This window comes from Eupeodes corollae, chromosome 3 (assembly GCF_945859685.1).
Source record: "Eupeodes corollae chromosome 3, idEupCoro1.1, whole genome shotgun sequence".
Taxonomy (NCBI): domain Eukaryota; kingdom Metazoa; phylum Arthropoda; class Insecta; order Diptera; family Syrphidae; genus Eupeodes; species Eupeodes corollae.
The window spans coordinates 85,082,871-85,103,696 of record NC_079149.1 but is presented as its reverse complement, the minus strand read 5'-3'; the positions used below and the strand labels follow the sequence as shown (position 1 = coordinate 85,103,696).

At 34.7% G+C, this 20,826-nt stretch overlaps 2 protein-coding genes across 2 annotated transcripts in view; one reads left to right on the top strand and one right to left on the bottom strand.

The window, feature by feature from the left end:
* LOC129951173 (degenerin unc-8) overlaps window positions 1–3,330 on the top strand; it is a 14,611-nt gene extending 11,281 nt beyond the window's left edge. The window contains exon 9 of the mRNA XM_056063203.1: window positions 3,134–3,330. Within this exon, the coding sequence (XP_055919178.1) occupies window positions 3,134–3,283 (150 nt within the window). The 3' untranslated portion in view covers window positions 3,284–3,330. The remainder of the gene's footprint in view (window positions 1–3,133) is intronic.
* Window positions 3,297–20,826, bottom strand: LOC129951172 (protein yellow). The gene is made up of 2 exons (XM_056063202.1): window positions 19,881–20,826; window positions 3,297–4,771 (listed from the first exon to the last, which is right to left on the bottom strand). Exons 1-2 carry the CDS (start codon window positions 20,200–20,202, stop codon window positions 3,678–3,680), a joined length of 1,416 nt encoding a protein of 471 aa, XP_055919177.1. The 5' UTR covers window positions 20,203–20,826; the 3' UTR covers window positions 3,297–3,677.

Genomic DNA, 20,826 nt, shown 5'->3' with positions numbered 1-20,826 from the left:
ATCAAGAACCAAGGGCGGATTCAGATTTGTAATCAGGGATGGGTGAAGCATTTAACATATGGACGAGTTTTTACTTACCACTTAAAAATGTACTTTAAAGAAGGCTAACAAAATTTAAATAACATAATGTGCATATTAACCTTAAATGTACACATTTCAAGGGCTAAAGTGACAACTTTAGTTATTAAATTATTTTAGAACGCTATTGTCCAGGTATAGTCTAACTATTTAATTTAATAGAAAATACAATAGTTTTGAGCGTTTTTATTGCTTTCATGGAGAAATGTTTAAAACTTTGCTTTCTTCAAAAAAAAAATATTCTTTTTTGTTGCCATTTATATTAATACGAAAAACACTACAAAAATTGAAGAACCCAGAAAATGAGAAAGAATCTGAAATCAAGAATAGTATGTTTTTTTGACATAGTTTTTTCGGACTCAATTTTCGGGAGTCTATTATTACTCGTAGATTGGAGCTGATGCTTCATCTTAAAGGAGTCAACAAAACTTTAAAATTGTAGAGAGAAAAATGTTTGGTTCTTGAATTTAAGGAAATAAGTGCATTTAAGTACATCATTTCTCTGAAAACAAACTAAGGTAAACAAATGGGCTGGGAAGAAACTTTTGTATGGCAATCACAAATTACACGTTTCAGAATCTCTTTTCACTTCAGTTCTCAAGAGACTCAAAGCTTTTAAATTAATAGATATGAAACTTGCATTGTGTTTTTAAATTAGCCATTAGTTTAACAAAAGTATCACTTCTGCTGTTTTTGGGACATATTTACTCTTTATGAGGGGTACCCTTCTGGAGCAATACCAAAATAGAAAAAGAAGCCGAATTAAATAAATTAGAGAAAGTTCTAAAATCAGTTCATTTGAGAAAAATTCGGATTTTCGAATTTACACCAAAAACTGTGTATGGATACTGCTGTTGTTTTTAGTATTAAAACATGAAAAAAAACGTCTTAAGCTAATCGGCATAGTGGTTTATGCCATAGGGGCCAGGACGGACAGACAGACGGATAGAATGGGGGGCCCACTTTTTTGACTTTTCTAACATCGTAATATCATCTTTAATTCGAAATTTTTTACGAATGCAATAGTTGCCATATACATAATCCCTATGTGACGGAAGTAAAAGTCATTTCAATGTTCACTATTTATGTGCATAAAAAAAATAAGATGGAATTGAAGGCTAGTTTCAGGAATTTAAAGGAAACTTAATATACAATTGAAGATCTCTTATTCAAGGTTTCTTCTTAAAAACCTTAACCTTTGCTCTTTTTCTTGGAAACAAATTTTATGAAAATAATTTAAAGCTTACTCAGGTTACAAAATTTTTAAATGTTTTTGATAACAAACCACTTTTTGGTGAATGCCGTTAAATTACTGACAAATGTTTATTTACACAACTTAACTGCATAAGCTTTATGGCTCATATGACCCCCCCTGAATTTTATGGATTTGTGCTAAGTTTTTGGAATAGGACTGAATGTCAGATTCATATTATGTTCTTGGTGCAGCCCTCAGTAAAAGTGGAAGTTTTTGTAACAAAGCTTAGAAAGTGGAATATAAATTTTGTTTTCTTTACAAAAAATAAATAATTCAAAATATAATAGGGGTCATATCCATTGACTCAATACGATTAGTTTTGAATTAAAGGGAATTCCTACAAAAATACAAACAAATTATCGCCAAGGGGGGGGTTAATGACCCCTACGACCTTCTCCCTGGATCCGCCATTGTCAAGAACTTTAGTTGTCTCTTTCGGAAATATTTGTGTGGACTGCATGCACGCCTCAAGAATCCATTCTTGGCCCAATACTCATGCAGTTCTTTCTTCTGTTTTGCAAAACTGCAATAAAGCAATTTTCGCTTTTTTACCAGAAAAAAAAAATGCCATAACCGAAGGTTGCAAACATCGCAAAAAAAAGCTGTTAAAAATTATGTTAAACCTTCTTTGGCATTTTTCAACGAACGAATATATTTTTAAAAGAATTATTAAATTGGACGAACGATATTGTCCTGCGAAATATATCCTAAATTTAGCTTCATATTTACAACATTCAAAAGACCGATTTTTGTTTGCTTTTGTTTATTTACTAATTTATTTATGTACGCATTTATTTATTTGTTGTTAATTCATTTATTTGTTTATTTTTTGTTGGTTAATTTTTTCCACTTATTCATTTACTTATTTATTCACTTACCCATTAATTTTGTTCATTATTTATTTATTTAATTATGTTAAATATGTGTATATATTTCTTCATGTTATTGTTTTGTGTTTTTACTTGCAACATATTTATGCACGAGTATAGTTAATATGACAAGTTTTGCATTCGTACAAAATTTCGAACTCAAGATTTTAATTAAAAATGACATTACGATTGTAAAGAAGTCAAAAAAGTGGGTCCCCCAATTCCGTCCGTCTTCTGTCTGAATGTCTGTACTGGCCCCAACAACACACAGCATTGGATCGATTGTCTTCAAATTTAGAAATTAGGGTTTTGACCCGATTCGCGTTAGGAGTTCTTTTCATTTTTAAGACTAAAAATAACACTAGTCTCCATACAAGATTTTTGGTCAGAAATCAAAAATACTAATTTTTTATAAAATTAACCAAAAGATTATTTTAAATTTTTGATACAATTTGTTTTTCGCATTTTTGAATCTTAAAATACAGGAAGCATTATTAAATAGACTCTTTGAAGACATGAGTAAGGTTGTTCGACCCAGTCGTCCAATTTTTCTGATTTACCTTCAATCTAAACTTCAACTTTAATTTTAAGTTATAAACTTGTTTAAACTTTGCTGTGAATAGTAAAATAATGTAATACTTAAAGCTTCAAAAAAAATCAAAATCAAAAAATTAAATAATTTTGATTTGTTAAAATTAAAACAAAAAAACTCGAAACCAAACGGTTTAACTTTGGCATGTATAAAGCCGCAGATTGAATACCTCAAAAATATCTTAAATTGGTCATTTGCGTTAAAACAAAATATAATATTGGTTCTCAAGTTTCCAAGGCGCTAATGTTAACTTATTTTTTGGCGATGGTGTTTACGCCCAGCCTCTGTCTCCTTTAGATGCTTCTCTGTATTTAATTTATTTTCTATACTGTATTGCAGATCACATTATTGATTTTCGGAGGTATCATCAAAAAAATACAACTCAAAGAAGAAAAGCGCCTTCATGCTGAAAAAGAAGAAGAAGAAAGACGATCCAACACTAGTGACACAACTTTGGACGTTTCTTCAATAGATAAAAATAGATTTTGAAAAACAAAAACAATTAATGCAAGGCAAAATTTCATTTTTTGTTTTATATTTGTTCTTCTATCTGATCTTAAAAATCTAAAATTATGACTAACGTCCTAAAAAATATTTCACAATTCTTAAAAATAACACAAACATTTATTAAATGCTAAAGAACGCTATGTGTGTATCTATATTTGAATCTATGAACGTTTAAAAATAAAATGTATTACATATTTCTATACACTGTACTATTGAATATACAAAAGTTAATAAAAGTGTTGTTGTTTAAGATTTATTTACAGTACCAAAACTCATTAATTTCTGTTAGAATTTAAAACACAAAACTTTTTTTCTTTTTAACTTAAGTAAGCTTATACTAAAATTAATATTTTATACAAATACTTTAGATACAAATCTAAAACAAAAATCTTCTTAAGAGAATACCAACAACCAACAGCGAAGCTTGAGAAACAAACATGTTGCCGGCAGACGATACTGTTCGATTTGGTCGTAGGATGTCGCCAAGTTTGTTTATAAGATCCGGTAAGGGTTTTGTTTTGATATCACAAGCAGTGTTCTCAATTGCGTCCTTGACATGAGCCGTCAAAATTCTGAAATTAAAATCATCCGGATCCAATTCAGAGTAGATAAACTCATGGAGACGATCGGAAAGGACCCACAAACGGTCCTGGTCATCGACCTTCACATCATTTGGGAAGACCATTTCTACAGGACTCATGTAAACACGGCCTTGTGACTTGATAGTGTAAGCGCGGTTTGATGTTTTCCAGCAAGCAACTGCATTTAAATTGGGCAAAGCATAAAATAGAACTCCAGTTAGTTGATCGAGGAAAGCCGCACCAGCCTGTGCGTTCGGGCCTCTTGATCCGAGAATTTTGAATTCCTTGTAGATCTGATTGGATGTGGCAAGGGTTTTGTCACGCAATATCATTGTGGACACTGAAAACTCCATTGTAGAGCTGAGGGGATGGAAATATAGGGTCGCATAACCGTCGGGTTGGGCTTTAGACAAAGATAATCCAAAAAGACCATCGTCCCACTGGAAATTAATTCCACCGATACTATAATTACCAGAAAGTGGATCGGGATGGAAAAAGTTATGATGTACTCTCCACGATTCTTGACTTTTCCAAGAATAGACAACTAAGCCTGGAGCTGCTAAATCACTTGCGTATGCAAAAGTATTGTCACAATCGCCATCTTCTATAGCTATGTTAGCAAAAAAGGACTTTTCTTTCATGTGATCCTTTGGGAAAACATATTTTCTTAGCAAATTATCGTTGTGTAGATCATAGACTAAAAGTTGAGATGGTCCAAACAAAGCGGGTTTTTCTAGAATATTGGAAATTCTAGAATCCAATACCCACAAACGACCACATCTGTCGGCGCGAATTCTGAACGGCGATACCAATTCAGGTGAGGGTTCGTAGATGTCGTGAGCCTCCCAACTAGGAAACGGTATAAGAGCTGGTGACTTTGTTGTGTTATCTGGAAATATAAGTAAAATTGGTTTGAAATTTGAATTGTTTTTTTTTTTGTGTTATTGTTTTATTATTTAATATTTTTCATAAATTTGGAGGTTGTGTTGTTTTTGCAAAAAATAACTTTTTAATAAAAAGCATGCGGTAAAAAATGTAGAGTTACTTAAGGCACATGGCCTTCAGTTTGGTTTCATGGGTTGCCTAGAGTGCGTATAAGAGGACCCAAAACACCTTGATCCGACACACTGCCACGCCGCACTGTGGCACGTTTATACAAAACTACTTGCAATATTTTTTTTTCGAGTGAGTCTATAATGCAAAACTTTTTGGTTAATTGGATTCACAAATACTTGGAGCTTGAGTAATCAAAAAAATTATTCAATTTGGGTTATTGTTATGCTTTATAGAGCAAGCTTAAGTTGAAGATTTTGTATGATGATAATTTTTTTTAATTTTTTCTTAACTTTGTATGTAAAAAGTAGAAATAGGGCTTCGAAACGCTTTTCGTTTTTGTTTTCCTAATATTTGGTGTCATTATTTTGCTCATTTTGATCGATAATTTAAAAAAAAATTAATGGTTAATTTAATGTTTTTGGAAACACTACTTTTTGCACACTCTTTCAAATTGTATAGAAAAAAATGTTCACCGAGTGGTGCTAAGATCTCAACTGATTCAAAATCCTTATATATTTCTTCACATAAATCCAAAAGATCAACTGCGTCATTTTGCATCAAACTAAACTAGGGAGATTTGAATTGATGAATTCAGTCATTTTTGTCTCCTCTTTTTCCATGTAAAATTCTTTGGAAGTACGATTTCTCTGCTTCCACAGTCAATAATATTAAAAGTCAAATACCAGATATTCAACCAACAATATATAAACTTAATGAAGAAACAACTATAACTGTAAATCACGGGTTCACTTTAACTATGATAGACGGAAAAGTATTAAACGAATTAACGGAAACAAAGTCTACGCGGTCATGTTCGATATGCAAAAGTGCACAAAATAATAATTACTTATATGGAATCTCTCCACTGCACGCTAGAATCAGGTCCATGGAATTTATTTTGAAGCTTGTGTAAACTGAAAACGACAAGAAGGAGAATGTACTGATGATTGGCACCAAGGAGGCGGACAAAAGAAGAAAACAAGAGATCCAAAGGCGTTTTCGCGGTGAGCTTGGCCTTGATGTGGATAAACCAAAGCAAAAGTATGGAAACACTTATGACGGAAACACGCCAAGAAGATTTTTTAAACATTCAGGTGCAACCGCTCGAATACCTGGAGTCAATGGAGAAATTATAATGAGGCTAAAAGTAATAATGAACGTTTTGAATTGCAGAGAAGTAGTAAATGCAGTAAAATTTGGGCAGTATACTATGAACACGGCAGAGCTTTCAAAACCAAAGTACACTACACAAAATATTGGTTCATAGTCAAAATATCATTGGATATCAATCACTACCACTCGGAGACCTGTCAGAAGAAAACCCAGGAATGCCAAAATAAAGACTACAAGAAAAATCTATATCAGAATACGTGTAAAGTTTCAAGGATTCGGCAGAATGAGGATCTATTTAACATGCTTGCAACCTCTTCGGATCCACTTATTTCTTCCTTAAGGCATGTTAGAAGTCTAAGAGATCTGAAAGAACGATACTCTCCAGAAATGATGAGTTTATTACACATTTCCCCGGAATTAAACGATAGTTTTCAAGAAATTTAGTGTTTGTATATAAAAAAAATTGAAGCAATATCTTGATTCGTTTAGAAGATATGATTTTTGCAACCACAAAATCAAAACGGTCCACTGTTCGGCGCCGTATACAAAGGTTTGACAAATATGGAGAAGTAAAAGTTAAAATTTACCTGCTTCTCCTATCATGTCGTGGTGCAATATACCCTATTAAGAATATAATGTATCCTTCAGAGTATGTCGAAGCTCCTAATAAGGCCATGTTGCCGTATACTGAGTGCCGGTGGTATTGATATTCTAACAAGGTATTGAGCCAAAACACACCTTAACAAGCAAAAGATCTTGAAGCATTTTGTATTGGTTTTCTGAGTCTCCCGGTCACAATTTAGTTGAAAACTTTGTGGAAAAATTTTAAATTTTATGTTGGTGTACCGTGGACAGGATTGTTATTAAATGTAATTTTTTTATTCCAAGTAATGTAGTTCAATAAAAATAATGATAAAGAAAAATTTCAAACAATTTTTTGAATAAAATTTTTAACATGGAAAATTCATTATTTTGTTAATGATATTTTTGTGAGGAACCAGAATATTATCTTAGCCGACATTGATTCATTAAAAATTCGAATCAATGGTTAACATTTTTTGAGAAAGTAAACTAGGAATAAAATAGTTTAATTAGACGTACAAGTAAATTTGTTGAAATTCATTATTTCAGGTATCTTCAGAGTTTTCCAATAAAAAGTTATATTTTTATATTGTGTGTATGCCATTTTAGCAATGGAAAATGTAGTCAACCAAACGCCCCTAATACGTATGAAAGTTTCTTTGCCCAATTTGCATATTTGCGACTTTTTGTCCTTGATAACTTAAAGAAATCCATTAAATGGTATTAAATCGATTGTGAAGCATTGGTATTGACCATGCTTTTCATTAGGCTTCAAACTAAAAACTCTCAAACAAACGTTATTGGTGATAGGCCGCCTTGGGTTACTGTGTATACTGTGTTAACCGAACTCGGAAAGCCTTACACAAATTCGACTCTTCACATTCACATAACTTAATAGCGCCCCATAACCAGTGTAAGTAAGTTGTAAACTATAATAATAAGTAGAATATTTTGTATGAGTTTTTGTATATTCTGCTGAGCATTGAGCAGAGTCTGAGCAAACAGAATAGAGTAGAGTTCAGAGCAGAGTATGTTCAGAGCTCTCTGATTTAATTATGAAACAACTTAAGCACTAAACAACCATGATTTCAAAAACAGTCAGTGTTGGTCCATTTGACGCCTGAAATAAATTTGATTCATAAAAATGCTATATGCAGTTAGTTTAGCCTCTTCCGCCATTTTTATTGTTTTGACGATGATTTTTTTATTAATTTCCCGGCTTTCAAATATCAAATTGTTTGTGTTCAGCATTTTAATCCGTTTAATCTTTTGTCTTGAAGAAAGGAGACCCTCTAAACTGCACCAACTATAGAGGAATCAGTGTACTTAAATTCGCCTATAAAATCTTCTCTGCCGTAATATGTGAACGTCTAAAGCCCATCGTCAACAACCTAATAGGTCCTTATCAGTGTGGTTTTAGACCAGGAAAGTCCACAGTTGATCACATATTCACATTACGGCAAATCCTGGAAAAAAACCCAAGAATTTATCGATTTCAAGGCCGCATATGACAGCATCTACAGGGACGAGCTGTATAAAACCATGTCTAGTTTTGGCATCCTTGCCAAACACGTCCGTTTGGCAGGATGACCATGGAGAATTCACGCTGCTCCATAAAGGTTGGAAACAGCCAACCGAACCTTTCCATGTCAAAAAAGGTTTTAGACGAGGTGATGCGCTGTCATGTGATTTTTTTAACATCGTGCTTAAAAGAATAGTGCAGAGCTCACACGTCAACACTAGAGGCACTATCTTTCAAAAGTCTGTCCAATTATTGGCATATGCTGATGACATTGACATAATCGGAAGAACTCAGCGTGATGTCAATGGGGCTTTTGGGAGTATTGAAGCAGAGGCGGCAAAAATGGGTTTATCGGTTAATGAGGGCAAAACAAAGTACATGCTGTCGTCAATAAAGTACATACAACACCGACGTATTGGTAAAAACGTCACCATTGACAGACGTAACTTTGAGGTAGTCAAGGACTTCGTCTACCTAGGCTCCGCTGTAAACGCAGAAAACAATACCAGCGCTGAGATCAAACGAAGAATAACTCTTGCTTATCGCTGTTTCTTTGGACTAAGAAAGCAATTGAGTGGTAAAGTCCTCTCTCGAGGAGCCAAAGTTTTGCTATATAAGACCCTTATCATCCCCGTCCTGCTTTACGGTGCAGAAGCATGGACTATGACAAAAGCGGATGAAAGCACCTTAGGTCGCTCCGAAAGAAAAGTTCTTCGTGTGATCTACGGTCCCGTATGCATCGAAGGGGAGTGGAGGAGAAGATGGAACGACGAGCTGTACGGGCTGTACAGCGACGTAGATTTAGCCAGAAGGGTAAAAGTCCAACGACTAAGATGGCTGGGTCACGTAGAGCGCATGGAAACAAATGCTACGGCCCGGAAAGTCTTCGAATCCACACCCACTGGGCAGCGCAGTAGAGGAAGACCGCGGATCAGGTGGCGCACACAAGTGGAAGGTGACCTCACCCAACTTGGAGCGCGAAAATGGAGACATCTAGCTAGGGACCGAGCTAGATGGAGAAGTTTGTTGGGTAAGGCCCTAGTTCACACAGGACTGTAGCGCCACCTTAAGTAAGTAAGTAATCTCTCTACATGTTCAGAACTAAAAATGAAACACGAATTCGAAGCTCTGAACGATCAGAGCTAAAAAAGATATACAATTATTTTTTTCACAGTTCGAGCTCTGCTGTTAGAATCCGCTAATAGAATCCGCCATCTAACGTTCTTTTGTTCAACTAGTGCTTATTTCGTGAATGGTAACACTAAATCATGTCTGATTTGACAGATAATTACTTTTATGCCGATTTTGCCAAAAAAAATCATATTTTAAGATTAAGCACATTTTGATATTGGAGGGTATGTAAACAAGCAAAATTGTCGCGTTTGGGGCCCAGAAAACCCACACGCATACATTGAAAAGCCGATACACCCAAAACGAGTCGCTGTTTGGTGCGGATTTTGGTCCAGAGGCATAATTGGGCCATTTTTCTTCGAAAATGAGCAAGGAGAAAACAGTCAATGGCGATCGTTATCGGGCCTGTTGAATGGATTTTTGGTTTCAAAAAGACGGTGCTACGTGCCACACAGTAGAAGATACACTCGATATTCTTATAGCATTTTCAAAAAAAAAGTTATTTGACCCTATAAACTTTGTAAGAACTTTTGAATATTAGAAAATAAGACACAGGAATCACGAAAAGCTTCGATTAAGATTTCCTTGCGTTCAAATTGTCTGCCACTTTCATAACAATTACGAGAAAGCCCTGGCAAAACGGTTTCAATTATCTTAAATTGCGGTGAATATGGGAACCATGCAACGTCTTCTAATTGAATTCAACTTCTAACAACCCTCGAAGTGGGAATGGGGTTATTGTCATTTTGAAAAATCAACACATATCTAAAACTGTTTTTCATTTTTAGAAATGACCGTTACAGCAATCATTTATTTTTGTTTCCGTTAGTAGAGTGGAATTTGAGGCAAGCCGTATAATTAACCGCTCTTCTCATGATGTTCTTGTACCTTTTTTTAATTTGTTCCATATTTTTGTGGATCAGCAATTAATTGCTTACAACTTTCTTGCTTCGTTTAATCCTCCTTGCTTTTTCACGTCCTGAGAGTCCTAAATTCTTCAAAGCATCTTTTTTTTGCGCTTTCTGTAGCTGTCAAAGTCTTTGCAGAGCCCATATATGTTTCTTATTTATTCTATACAAAAGTTTTTAAAACAAAGCACTTGTAAACTCCTGCACGGAAATATTAGCAATGGGCTCATCCAAGGTGTTAGGAAACTCCAACGCTCGTTCATAATTTGCGCTTTATTTGTATTAATTTGTAATGGTGAAATACGTGCCTATTTAGCAGGTAGTAAAATTTTCCGGGGCCAACACTTCCACCAGCTATAAAAAGCGAAATCGATTCCAAGATGTGTAACCTTATTCTAGTGGTTGGCAGTGTATAGTATATTCATCCACGGCCGGATTTAGGGGTGCCTCCACAATAGAGACTTCGGAAAATGTTTGTTTCAAATTCCAACTAGTAAATATTAGTAAACATCTTTTCCATTGATATGTGTTTTTTTTTTATCTTCCAATAAAGAGCAAAAAGACATCGCATCGTGAGGAATGAAGCAACGCATCTTCTACAGAAGATGAGTGGTCTCGAAAGTCGAAACCGGTTTGTTTGCAACATTTTGGAACGATATCTTGGAGCTATTCAACGCTACAAACAAGACCCAAAAATGATTCTTGAATCGGCAATGCGTACACTAGAATAATTGAAATCATTCGTTGAATCCAAAAGAAATGATTTTGATAAATACAAACAAGCAGCCAAAAAAATATCCCATAATGATGAATATGTACAATTACGCACCCGCACCAGAACGGGAAATGTGAGGTTGAATCCGCTCGATTATGTGAAAGCACAAGACGCAAATCAGTCACCCAAGAAAAAATACAAAGTATCCGCCTTCATTCCAGTGATTAGCCAGCTATCCGTTTCTCTAACTGAAAAATTGCATTCCTGTGAAGCTGTACGTTCAAAATTTGGATTCCTAAATCACATCGAGAATGGATGCTGAAAATTTGCACGCTGCAGCAGAAGCATTGGTGAAGGTGTATCCAGATGGTTTAGAGCCTAGTCTTGATAATGAGTTGGTTCAATTTGTGTTTTTGATTGACTAATACGAAAAGGAAAAGCACTATGTATCAGATCAATCGCAGGAACTATTTTACTACCGAAGTCTCGAAAATCAAAATTTCAGAGCTGAGAATGTATTTGCTTTTTGTAACAAATTGTACAGGAGAGCGCTGATTTTCAAAAATGAATATTATAAAAAATAGGCTTCGAACAACTCTGGGAAAAACCGTCTATCGAAGCTTTCTCTCCTGAGCATTGAAAACGATTTACTCCGAGAATTGGATTTCAACAAAATCATCAACGATTTGTCTGCGAAAAAAGCTCGAAAGGTTCCGTTCGTTAATCCCAAAACTTAATTTCAGATAATTCTTTTTTCCGTTTATATTTATATGCGTTTGTACTAAAGGAATTTTCTTGGTTTCACAATAAAATATTTATTGAAAAACTCGAGTGAAAAAATGGTTTACTTTATTTTGAAAATAATTTGGTGCGAGGGGCTTCCGCTTCTTTATTGCCGCGAGGCCTCTGGACCTCTAAATCCAGCCATGAATACATCAAGCTTACAAGTTCAAATTTTGAGACAGAACAACTATTTTTTGCTTGCTGTTTTTATATCAAGTCTAATAATTTATTTCATTTCGAGATAACTATTTTATTTTGTGTAAAAAGAAATCAAGACAAAGTCAATATCAAGATGATCCAGTCGAAAATTTCAGTATTTAATACCCTTTTTCTAAACATAATTTGAATGTTTAATACGACATGGATGGATTTTGAAATTTGCACATTAGAATTAGGATCCCAACCAACCCTTGCAAAATATGTGGAACTAACAGCGCTACTTTTGTAAGGAGACAGGATAATTATTTGGTTCCGATATCAATTTCTTCTGCTTAAAATAAAGAAATTCTCAGACTTTAACATTTCGCGTACAATATTAATTTATGGGTCAATAATCTATCCATAAACTAAAACCATTTGCGGCTACCCTAAAAAGAACCAGATTGTTTTAATTTTAACAAATGTTTAGACTGTATAAATTTAATGGAATTACCTGCTTGATGTGAGCAATAAAACATGAAACAAGTTTCAGCAGAATTTCAATCAAATCAACGTAAGTATGTAAAACTCAAGAATGTGTTGTGTGTCTCGAAAGAAATAAAGGCATAAGTATTTGTCACAATATTTTATGGAGAAATCAAATTAAAAAAATAATATCACTTTTGTATTTATTTAAATGAATAATAAAGTCATAAAATTTAAATAATTCTTTTGACCTTTTCAGTTCAGGCGCGTTTAGCTCAGACCCAAAAAATGGTCTCATCATCAGACAAAAGCTGTCATACCTTTCTAAAATTAAAGTTACATTTGATTGTAAGCAATATTATAAACAAATTAACAGCACTGAATTAAACTTTTTATTATAATTTTCTATGGAAAATTTTTGGTTAGACTAGAAGATTTTTTTTATTTAGTAAATAATACACATGTAAAATAGAATGTACCAGTCAATTACTTTAAAAAAGAGTTTATGCTGGTTTCTTTGTTACATTATTTCCTTACTCTTTCTGAATATAAACTTAATGGGGACTATCATCTCAATGGACATTTGATATTCTTCGGAATTATTTGTTTCCACAAATTTTTTTTTCTTAATCGGGAATCTCCCTGGAAATAAAGTTCCCTAGAAAAAAAATATATTACATATTTTACAGCGGTCAGCGTCTAATTAATTTGAAGCACTGTATGAAAAAAGTACCAGGAAAAACAAACGCAAACTATTGATGGAGCCACTTTCATGCTGACCACGTAACCATCTTCCCCCATCCGATTTGTATACAGTCATAAATTCGAAATAGGTTTTACCAGTGACCAAGAAATAAGATGGTTTGATCAAAAGTTTGCGTTCGTTTTTCTTGGAATTACGTTCATACAGTGCTTCAAATAAATTAGACACTGACAGATGTAAAATACCTAGGAATTCTAAGAAAAACGACTAGTTAGCCCGATGAAAATTTGCATTCATATGGAAACTCTTGCAACTTAAAGACCCAAATCATACCTCTAGAATCCGACAAAAATAACTTAGGATGGATATATTACGAATTTTGAATGGTTAAAAGAAAGTAAGGACCTTTAAATAATTGAACTTCTTTAATCGGATGTTTACTTAACTGTATTGAAAAATAACACGACTTTGATGTTCTTAATTCGAACATTTTAGCTACTTAAAAGACTTTACTCCTAATGTACTACAGGCATTGAATCCAAGGAGTGAAGAGGTGTCACAACAAAATACTAACCTAATTTTGAAGTAATTATATCTTAAAATTGAGGCTCCTTTTTTTGATAAAACTGTTATACAAAGAAAAATACAATATAATATATATTAAATTATATTATATTGTTGTATTATAAAGTATACCCTAAAGTACCGTAAATTAAAAAACCATTAATAAATAACTAAGCGAAGAAACTGATCTCAAAGTATACACAATGTGTGTTTCTAATTAGCTGTCTACAGCTGTACGTTCCCAATGTTCAGAGAGGAAAACATTCCGAGGGTAATTTGTATTCACGATGTCCCCCAGTGTAAGTGAATGAGCAGGTTTAGACAGCATTACTTTACATTACAACAACTACACCCAATACAATCTATGAATATTTCAGTGCCTAAATATGTCTCATTCTCTGTCATTCTAGAGGAGGAACTTATCCAACTCCTCATGGACCAGCAACCCTTACCCGTAAATTCTTACACGGGTCTCTGTCTCTGCCCAGCATTAGTCTGTTGTCTATCCCTAAACATTGGAAATCTGCTCTAAATACTACACACTACACAGTGTCTAATTATCAAATTAATTAAATAGTGTCGAGACACCAACGTGACCGTAAAAAAAGGGAAAAAACCATATAAGGGACTTCATTTGCTGGCAACTGTGTTCTTTGAACGTAAATTTAGACCAATGCAACTATGTAGTTAAGTTTGCAAGTGTCATAAACTTCAAGCTCGGAACTTTACTTCACCAACCTATACCTTCATTTGACCCTGCAAAAACTATCAAAGTCTTAATTGTCTACAAGCTTCAATTCCATATCGACCTCAATTTTGTATTTTAAGGAAATATTACTTACTTATTCATTTTCCAATTTGACAAAGAACCGTTTTACATAAAACATTAAATATAGTATTGTGCATAAAATAAGTATCTTAATGACACGGTAATAACGTTCAACTCTCAGGTAAATTAAAATCTTGTATATAGTTTTCTAACAAACTCTTTTTGTACTGTTACTCTTAACACAACTTATTAAAAAAACTAATCAACTAATCAACTAACAATTAAATTATACTTTGCTTGAGTTCGAATCCGACTTCAAGGCCAATCTATCACCTCATCGGGTTCTTAGAATTTAACCTTTTGTGCGAGTATTGTTGGAGTTAAAGAGGACCTAAAATTTGGAAACCGACTCTGAATGGTAAATTTGGAACGCTTTTCAAGAGAGGAAATATTCGAGGATGATTTGCCAAATCATCGGAGGAGACGGTATTTTTTAAAAGATGATATTAGTTTGAAGCCAATATGGTTTCATCAAGATTGTTAAATTTTTGTGGTAAAAAACCACCCTCTCATTTTTGTTAAGTCTTTAAACCAAATCCGAGAGGAAAATTTTGAGAAAACACTTTTTACGACAAGAAGTACTCTTGGAGAATTTGTCAATTCCACGCAAGAGGCAATACCCTTTAAAAAAAACTTCAGATGGCACAAGCACGAATCGAACATAAGACCTCTGGCATGACAGTCCAAGGCGCTTTTTTTTAAATTCATTTTAATTAATTCAATCTACCTATCTTAAAGCTAGAAAAAGAATTCATAAAACCATCCTAATTAACCATGACGAACAACTAACTTACTGGTCGGACACTCTAAGTTAAACAATAATACTTAATACTAATGCCTTTCGGTCCTAAGATCTATTTTACTTCAATTACATTTTATTTATTTTTAATTTATAAGAAAATTTGAAAAAAAATAATATCAATATCCTTTTTTTAAAACTTAAAAACTACTTAAAATTAGGTCCTTAATATAAAACTTAAAGCTAACTTAAACTTCCTATTCTACCTATAAACTACTTAAAACTAGAACAACCACAGCAGCGAATCTAACTTTCTAACAATTTGTATTATTCCATGTCTTTTTTTTATTATATTTTTAATTTGTTTTAATATTTTTTTTTTGTATTTTTTGTGCCACCATGCCTATTCTACTTAAAACTAAACATTTAAACTATAAAACAAGTATGTAAGCCGGCCAAGGCTTTAAACCCCATCCCAACTACCCACTATATCAAGTGCCGAATGAAGCCAAGAAAACTGGTTCTCTTGCTTCACCCTATCAGTTCCGACGCAGCCTTGTGCCATGACTTCCCGATTGTACACTAGTCGCTTATCCACGGTTCGCCTTCTATCGTGTTAGATTAGCGGAACTGCCAATGTATCCTGTATCAGACCGCATCTATTTAAAAAGAGGAATGCCTATGGATGAATGAAGCCACTAAAGCGTGCACTCTCAAAATACTCGTCGGCGTCGCTCGGATAGAACGCCCCGAAGACATAGCTCTTGCAATGTGACCTCGAACGAGTTTTACCACGAAATTGTCAATTCTGTTGATTCATGCCCCGTTGTATAGGACCTCGTTGGAATAGTAATGCGCATAAGAAGATTCGGCTGTTCGATATAAGCGATATAAGGTACAGCCTACAGCGTCGTAAACACTGCTGCTCGAACCGAAACCTCTTCATCTGGGAAAAGGCAATGTTGAACAATACAGGACCATGTAGCAAATTACCTTCACTCTGGGGTCAAGCCGACTGCTGTAAAACAGCCGTTTCTTCAAAGCGAAGGCTCCTCTGGCCCTGTTCAGAGCAGCATTTATGTGTCTGTCGAAATATATGTCTCGCTAATTCTATTAAACTCAACCTTTCGGGCCGTTCTGTACGCACTTAGATCGTCGGCGGACGCCATTGACTTTGTAAGACTACCTATCAGATCGCTGGTGTAAATGCTGAAGAGAATCGGCGAGTTCACCGCTCCCTGTTGAAGACCATTTTTAATTGAGAATGTTGTGGTAGAAGTTACATGGCCACTTTTGACAACAAACTTTCTACCGTTAAGCATATCATAAAGTATATACAACAATGGCTTGCTAATGCCAAGCCTGCTCAGTTTTAGGTAAAGACGGTGTCAAAGGCCTTTTCCAAATCTACCAGAACAGCACCTGTGCATTGTTGTTTTGATTTATTCCATTGGATATCAGAAACGAGTTTAGACGCAGCATGAATTGTGTCATGACCCGCCTTGAACCCGAACTGTTTATCCGGAATTATTTTGTTGTCCGCAGCCCACTTAGTCAGATTAATGATTTTTTCGAAAACTTTGCTGATGCTCGGAAGAAGACTTATCGACCGAAGATTTGACGGGTTGGAGTTGTCCTTTCCCCTTTTTCGGGAGAGGATTAACCACAGCGGTCTTCCAATGCACTGGATAATATGCATTATTCAGTGCATTGTTGAAGAGTGTGGTGTAAATATCAATTGCCTCCATCGGTTAATGTCTTAGTACAACGTTAGATATACCATCCACACCTGCTGAGTTTTTGTTTTTTATTGAGTTGAAGATGAGCTGAAGCCCAACCTTCGTCACTAACAAGGGACTTGGTAACGTTTGCTCGGCGATTATGGCATTTGCCAAGGAATCGTCATTGAACCGCATGAAACCGTGGTTCTCAGATCGCCAATGTGTCGTATCATTTCGAAGGTAAAAGTGATTAAGTAGGGCTCTGTTTTTCAGGTCGTGGTTGGGGCGAATGCTAACATTCACCTTGTGCACTTGCTGGAAAGCAGCTCCCACCGCCTCCACTTTTTCCTTCGGATCTTCAATTATGTAAAATTCATCGTCAAAGATGGCTTCTTCTGGATCTATTTGCGCTGTCCTGAGTACGTCTCTGTTCTCTTCAGTTCTTTGAAGTTTCAGACACGGAAGGTCATTATCGTTCTTTTTTCTGAATATCTTGTTGATTTTAGGGAACATACTAGGGTCACTGGAATTAATTGATTTGATATTAAGGTTCTACTTATTAATTGATAACCTGTAGTTCTCCTAAATCAAGAGATTGACATTTTTTATTGACGACTTCATTGTCCTAACCTCCAAGTCGAGTGGTTCTGTAAATCGTCTGTACAAGTGTTTGAGTCTTGTCAGTAAGCCACTCTTGTGCCAGCGAAGTGCGTCAATAGTCGCGTTTCTGTAAGCGTCCATTTGGTCCCGTTCTTTGTACTTTGGTATTGTTCGTTCCATCGTTCATTGTATTGTTTCGTCCATCAGTTGTAAATATTGGTCAATTTCTGTATTTGTCAGGTTTCTTTGGTTTGGTGGGCTTATGTCACTCTCTCGCTAGGGCATTGGTGAAACGAGGCCAACGCATCTTACTGTAATTGTAAGAGTGCGTTGCAACGTATTCCTAAAACTCCACGCATTCGTTCGGAATCTGCGTTATGGCAGCCAGTCCGCAGTGATCACTGTCGTACTCGACTGTCTGCAAGCAGTTTCGACGGTGATTACGCACTTTGTCTGTAACTCTGTCAGTCTAGTGTCGTACAGCAAAAGATCCAGAAAGGAGCCGCTTCTTGGATACGATGGCTTTTCAGTAGCCAACAGGTCGACGCCATATTCAACGCTGTAATGATTCATCAAAATAAAAAGATGATTTCCCCGATCTTCATGTTTTGCGTTCAAATCACCGGCCAAGATGAAATAGTTTTCTTCCAAGCTCAGTTTAAGTTCCCTAAAAAGAATCTCGAGCTCTGAAGCAAAGTAAGTAACCTGCGGAGCTCCAGCCGCATAAGCCGCAATCATATACATCCGCTTCCCTTGAGAGAGAGAGATGCATACGACGCAAACTTCTAGCGTCTTGAGCTTTCGCAATTCATTGTTGTATATGACTTTATAATTAATGCCTTTTCGTATAAAGAGAGCGACACCGCCCCCTTGAGTGGAGTCGGGCCGGTCTCTTCTTACGATATTGTAATTTTTATGAGTCAATTTGTGGTTGTGGTTTAGCTTAGTTTCGCTAGCCATAAACACATCGGGAATGTAGTCTTTCAAGAATTGGAACATATTGGCTCTTCGTCCAATTCTAATCAATGAATTTACATTCACAACTAGGACTTTTAGGCGCGTCTCCGGCAGCGCGCTCATTATGGTCTAAATTGCTTCAGGCCAGGCAACAAAGAGTAGAGATGATGTACCCTTTTGCCTTTTTGTCCAACGCGCTAACCATCATGCCACTGGTACTAAAACTTTTTTGTATATATCTGCATTATTATCTGTATAACGAAATTTATTTCAAGCCGATATCTCCACTGGTTCTTGAGACATCACGCTCGCACAGATATCTTTCTAAAAATCTATTATTTAGATTCTAGGGAGCTTGAAACGTGGAGTTAACATTTCCAATTCGACAAATCGGACCGATTACCGTAATTTTCTGTGGGAAGTAAATAACATTCTTAATTCGTTTCTATTATAATAGGAAATACGAGTACTTCTAAGATTTTTTATAATTATTTTCTTTTGTTAAAGATTAACAAGTTTATTTTTTTATGGAGAATTGATAGATATTTTTTGATGTAGTCTTTTCAATAAACTTTTAATTAAAATAACATTTGACAGCGAAGATCTTTTCTGATGTTTTTCCCATCATCAAATTATTGTTCTTAATTTTTTTTTTTTAATTTTTTCCAAAAACACCAATTTCAAAAGCAAAAAAAAGAAAACTTTTCTAACAAGTTGTACATATTTTATAAATAAATTACCACTATTTTAATCAAAATGTATTAAATACATAAATAAATTGTAATTTTTCGACATAATCTTCGGATTGTTAGCAAAGTTTCGTTCTTATTTTTACATTAATAATTATCTTATGCGTACAATGTACATCTGGATTCCAGCTTATACAGCTCGAGTCATGAGTCATTCATTCATTAAAAATCATCTTAGTCAATTCTACCTCATAAAACTTCTCATTGTGATTGGGCATGAGAAGCAAAGAAAAACAGAAAGTAGGTTCACAAAATAAACTACATGAATAGATTTTGGGGCATATATTTGGCAGAACTCTAACACAATTATAAATTAACCTACTTCATAAAAAAGGCAGGTAGATAACTAAATATGTAACTATAAAAGTTCAATAAAAGTTTTGTCTTAAAATTCTGTCTTATACATTTTTGCAAACGAGTATAAAGTATTTTTTACTAAGCGGTCTTCTTTAAATTAAGTTTAATAAAGAAAATTCTGTGAAAAAATATGGCTGAAAACCGTTAGCAAAAAGGTGTGGCTTAGTCATATTAAAAAAAAAAAAAAACAATATTTTTGTTTCAACTTGGTGCCTAAATTCAAACCAACTGAACTACTTTCGAACTTCTTAAACAATCTAAAATAAACTATATTGAAACTATCTTTTTTTATAACAACAATCAACCAAGCTCGATCGACAAAATAAAACTTAATTCAAAACTTACCATTAAGATCAAGGTAAGCCAACGAAGCTGGCACGCCTTCCCTCCACCGTGGCAGCGTCACAAACAGCCTTGAACGGTATACTTCCAAACCAACTGGTATAACATTCTCAGGTATAAATTCATAACTTTCGATTGCCAGCTGTTTTTGTTCCTTACTAGGGTACTTAAAGTCGATTTCTTTCCATTCGTATGCAACACGAAGATTATCGTTGCATGCCGCTAATGTCAACAATCCAATCCCAATCCAACAGCATAGTAAAACCCCAAGCCGAAGTTGATGAGGCATTATAGGCGATCGACAAACATATCGTTCCACAAACATCGCAACACTCTTTAGCTTCTTTACACTTTGTCTTAAGTTAAAAGTTAACAGACTTAATAATTTATTATGCCTATTCCAAAGAAACCGACCTCTTTATTTTGACTCTCAAAAATTCTTGTTCATAAATTATAAATCGAATAAAATCTCGAACCAGTGAGGCAAGTATAGTTTAATAATAATAATAATTGTATTAACGCACAAAGATTCTTACAACACCACTAACTATGATGCACATGTGCAACAGATACGAAAAACCGGATATATATAAGTTTGTGGCTATGTTATACGACTTTTAGTCTTAAAGAAGTTATGTAACTCAGAAGATTGTCGCTCACGATTCTGTGTAGACTTATTCAAATTCCGGTCCTAACTGGATGTTGGTTCATCTATGTTAATAGAAAATATCTGACCGGCTTTTTTGCGTTAATTTTATGTTTGAATAACCAATTTTTAGCATTTATTTTTGCTTCACGTGAAACAACAATAGGAAAACATATACATATATTAAACCATTAGATCACACACTTTCCAAAGAAATAAATTAAAAAGACTACTGTGTTCAAAACGACAAAAAAACATGCGCTAAAGTTGCTCGCCCGAGCTACGTTTCAAGACTAAATTGAA

Bases quoted from the DNA above. Each gene is read 5' to 3' on its own strand.
- LOC129951172 (XM_056063202.1), bottom strand. From the start codon at position 20,202: ATGTTTGTGGAACGATATGTTTGTCGATCGCCTATAATGCCTCATCAA. The intron at 4,772-19,880 runs GTAAGTTTTGAA...TTATATTTCCAG, and splicing joins GGCTTACCTTGATCTTAATG to ATAACACAACAAAGTCACCA.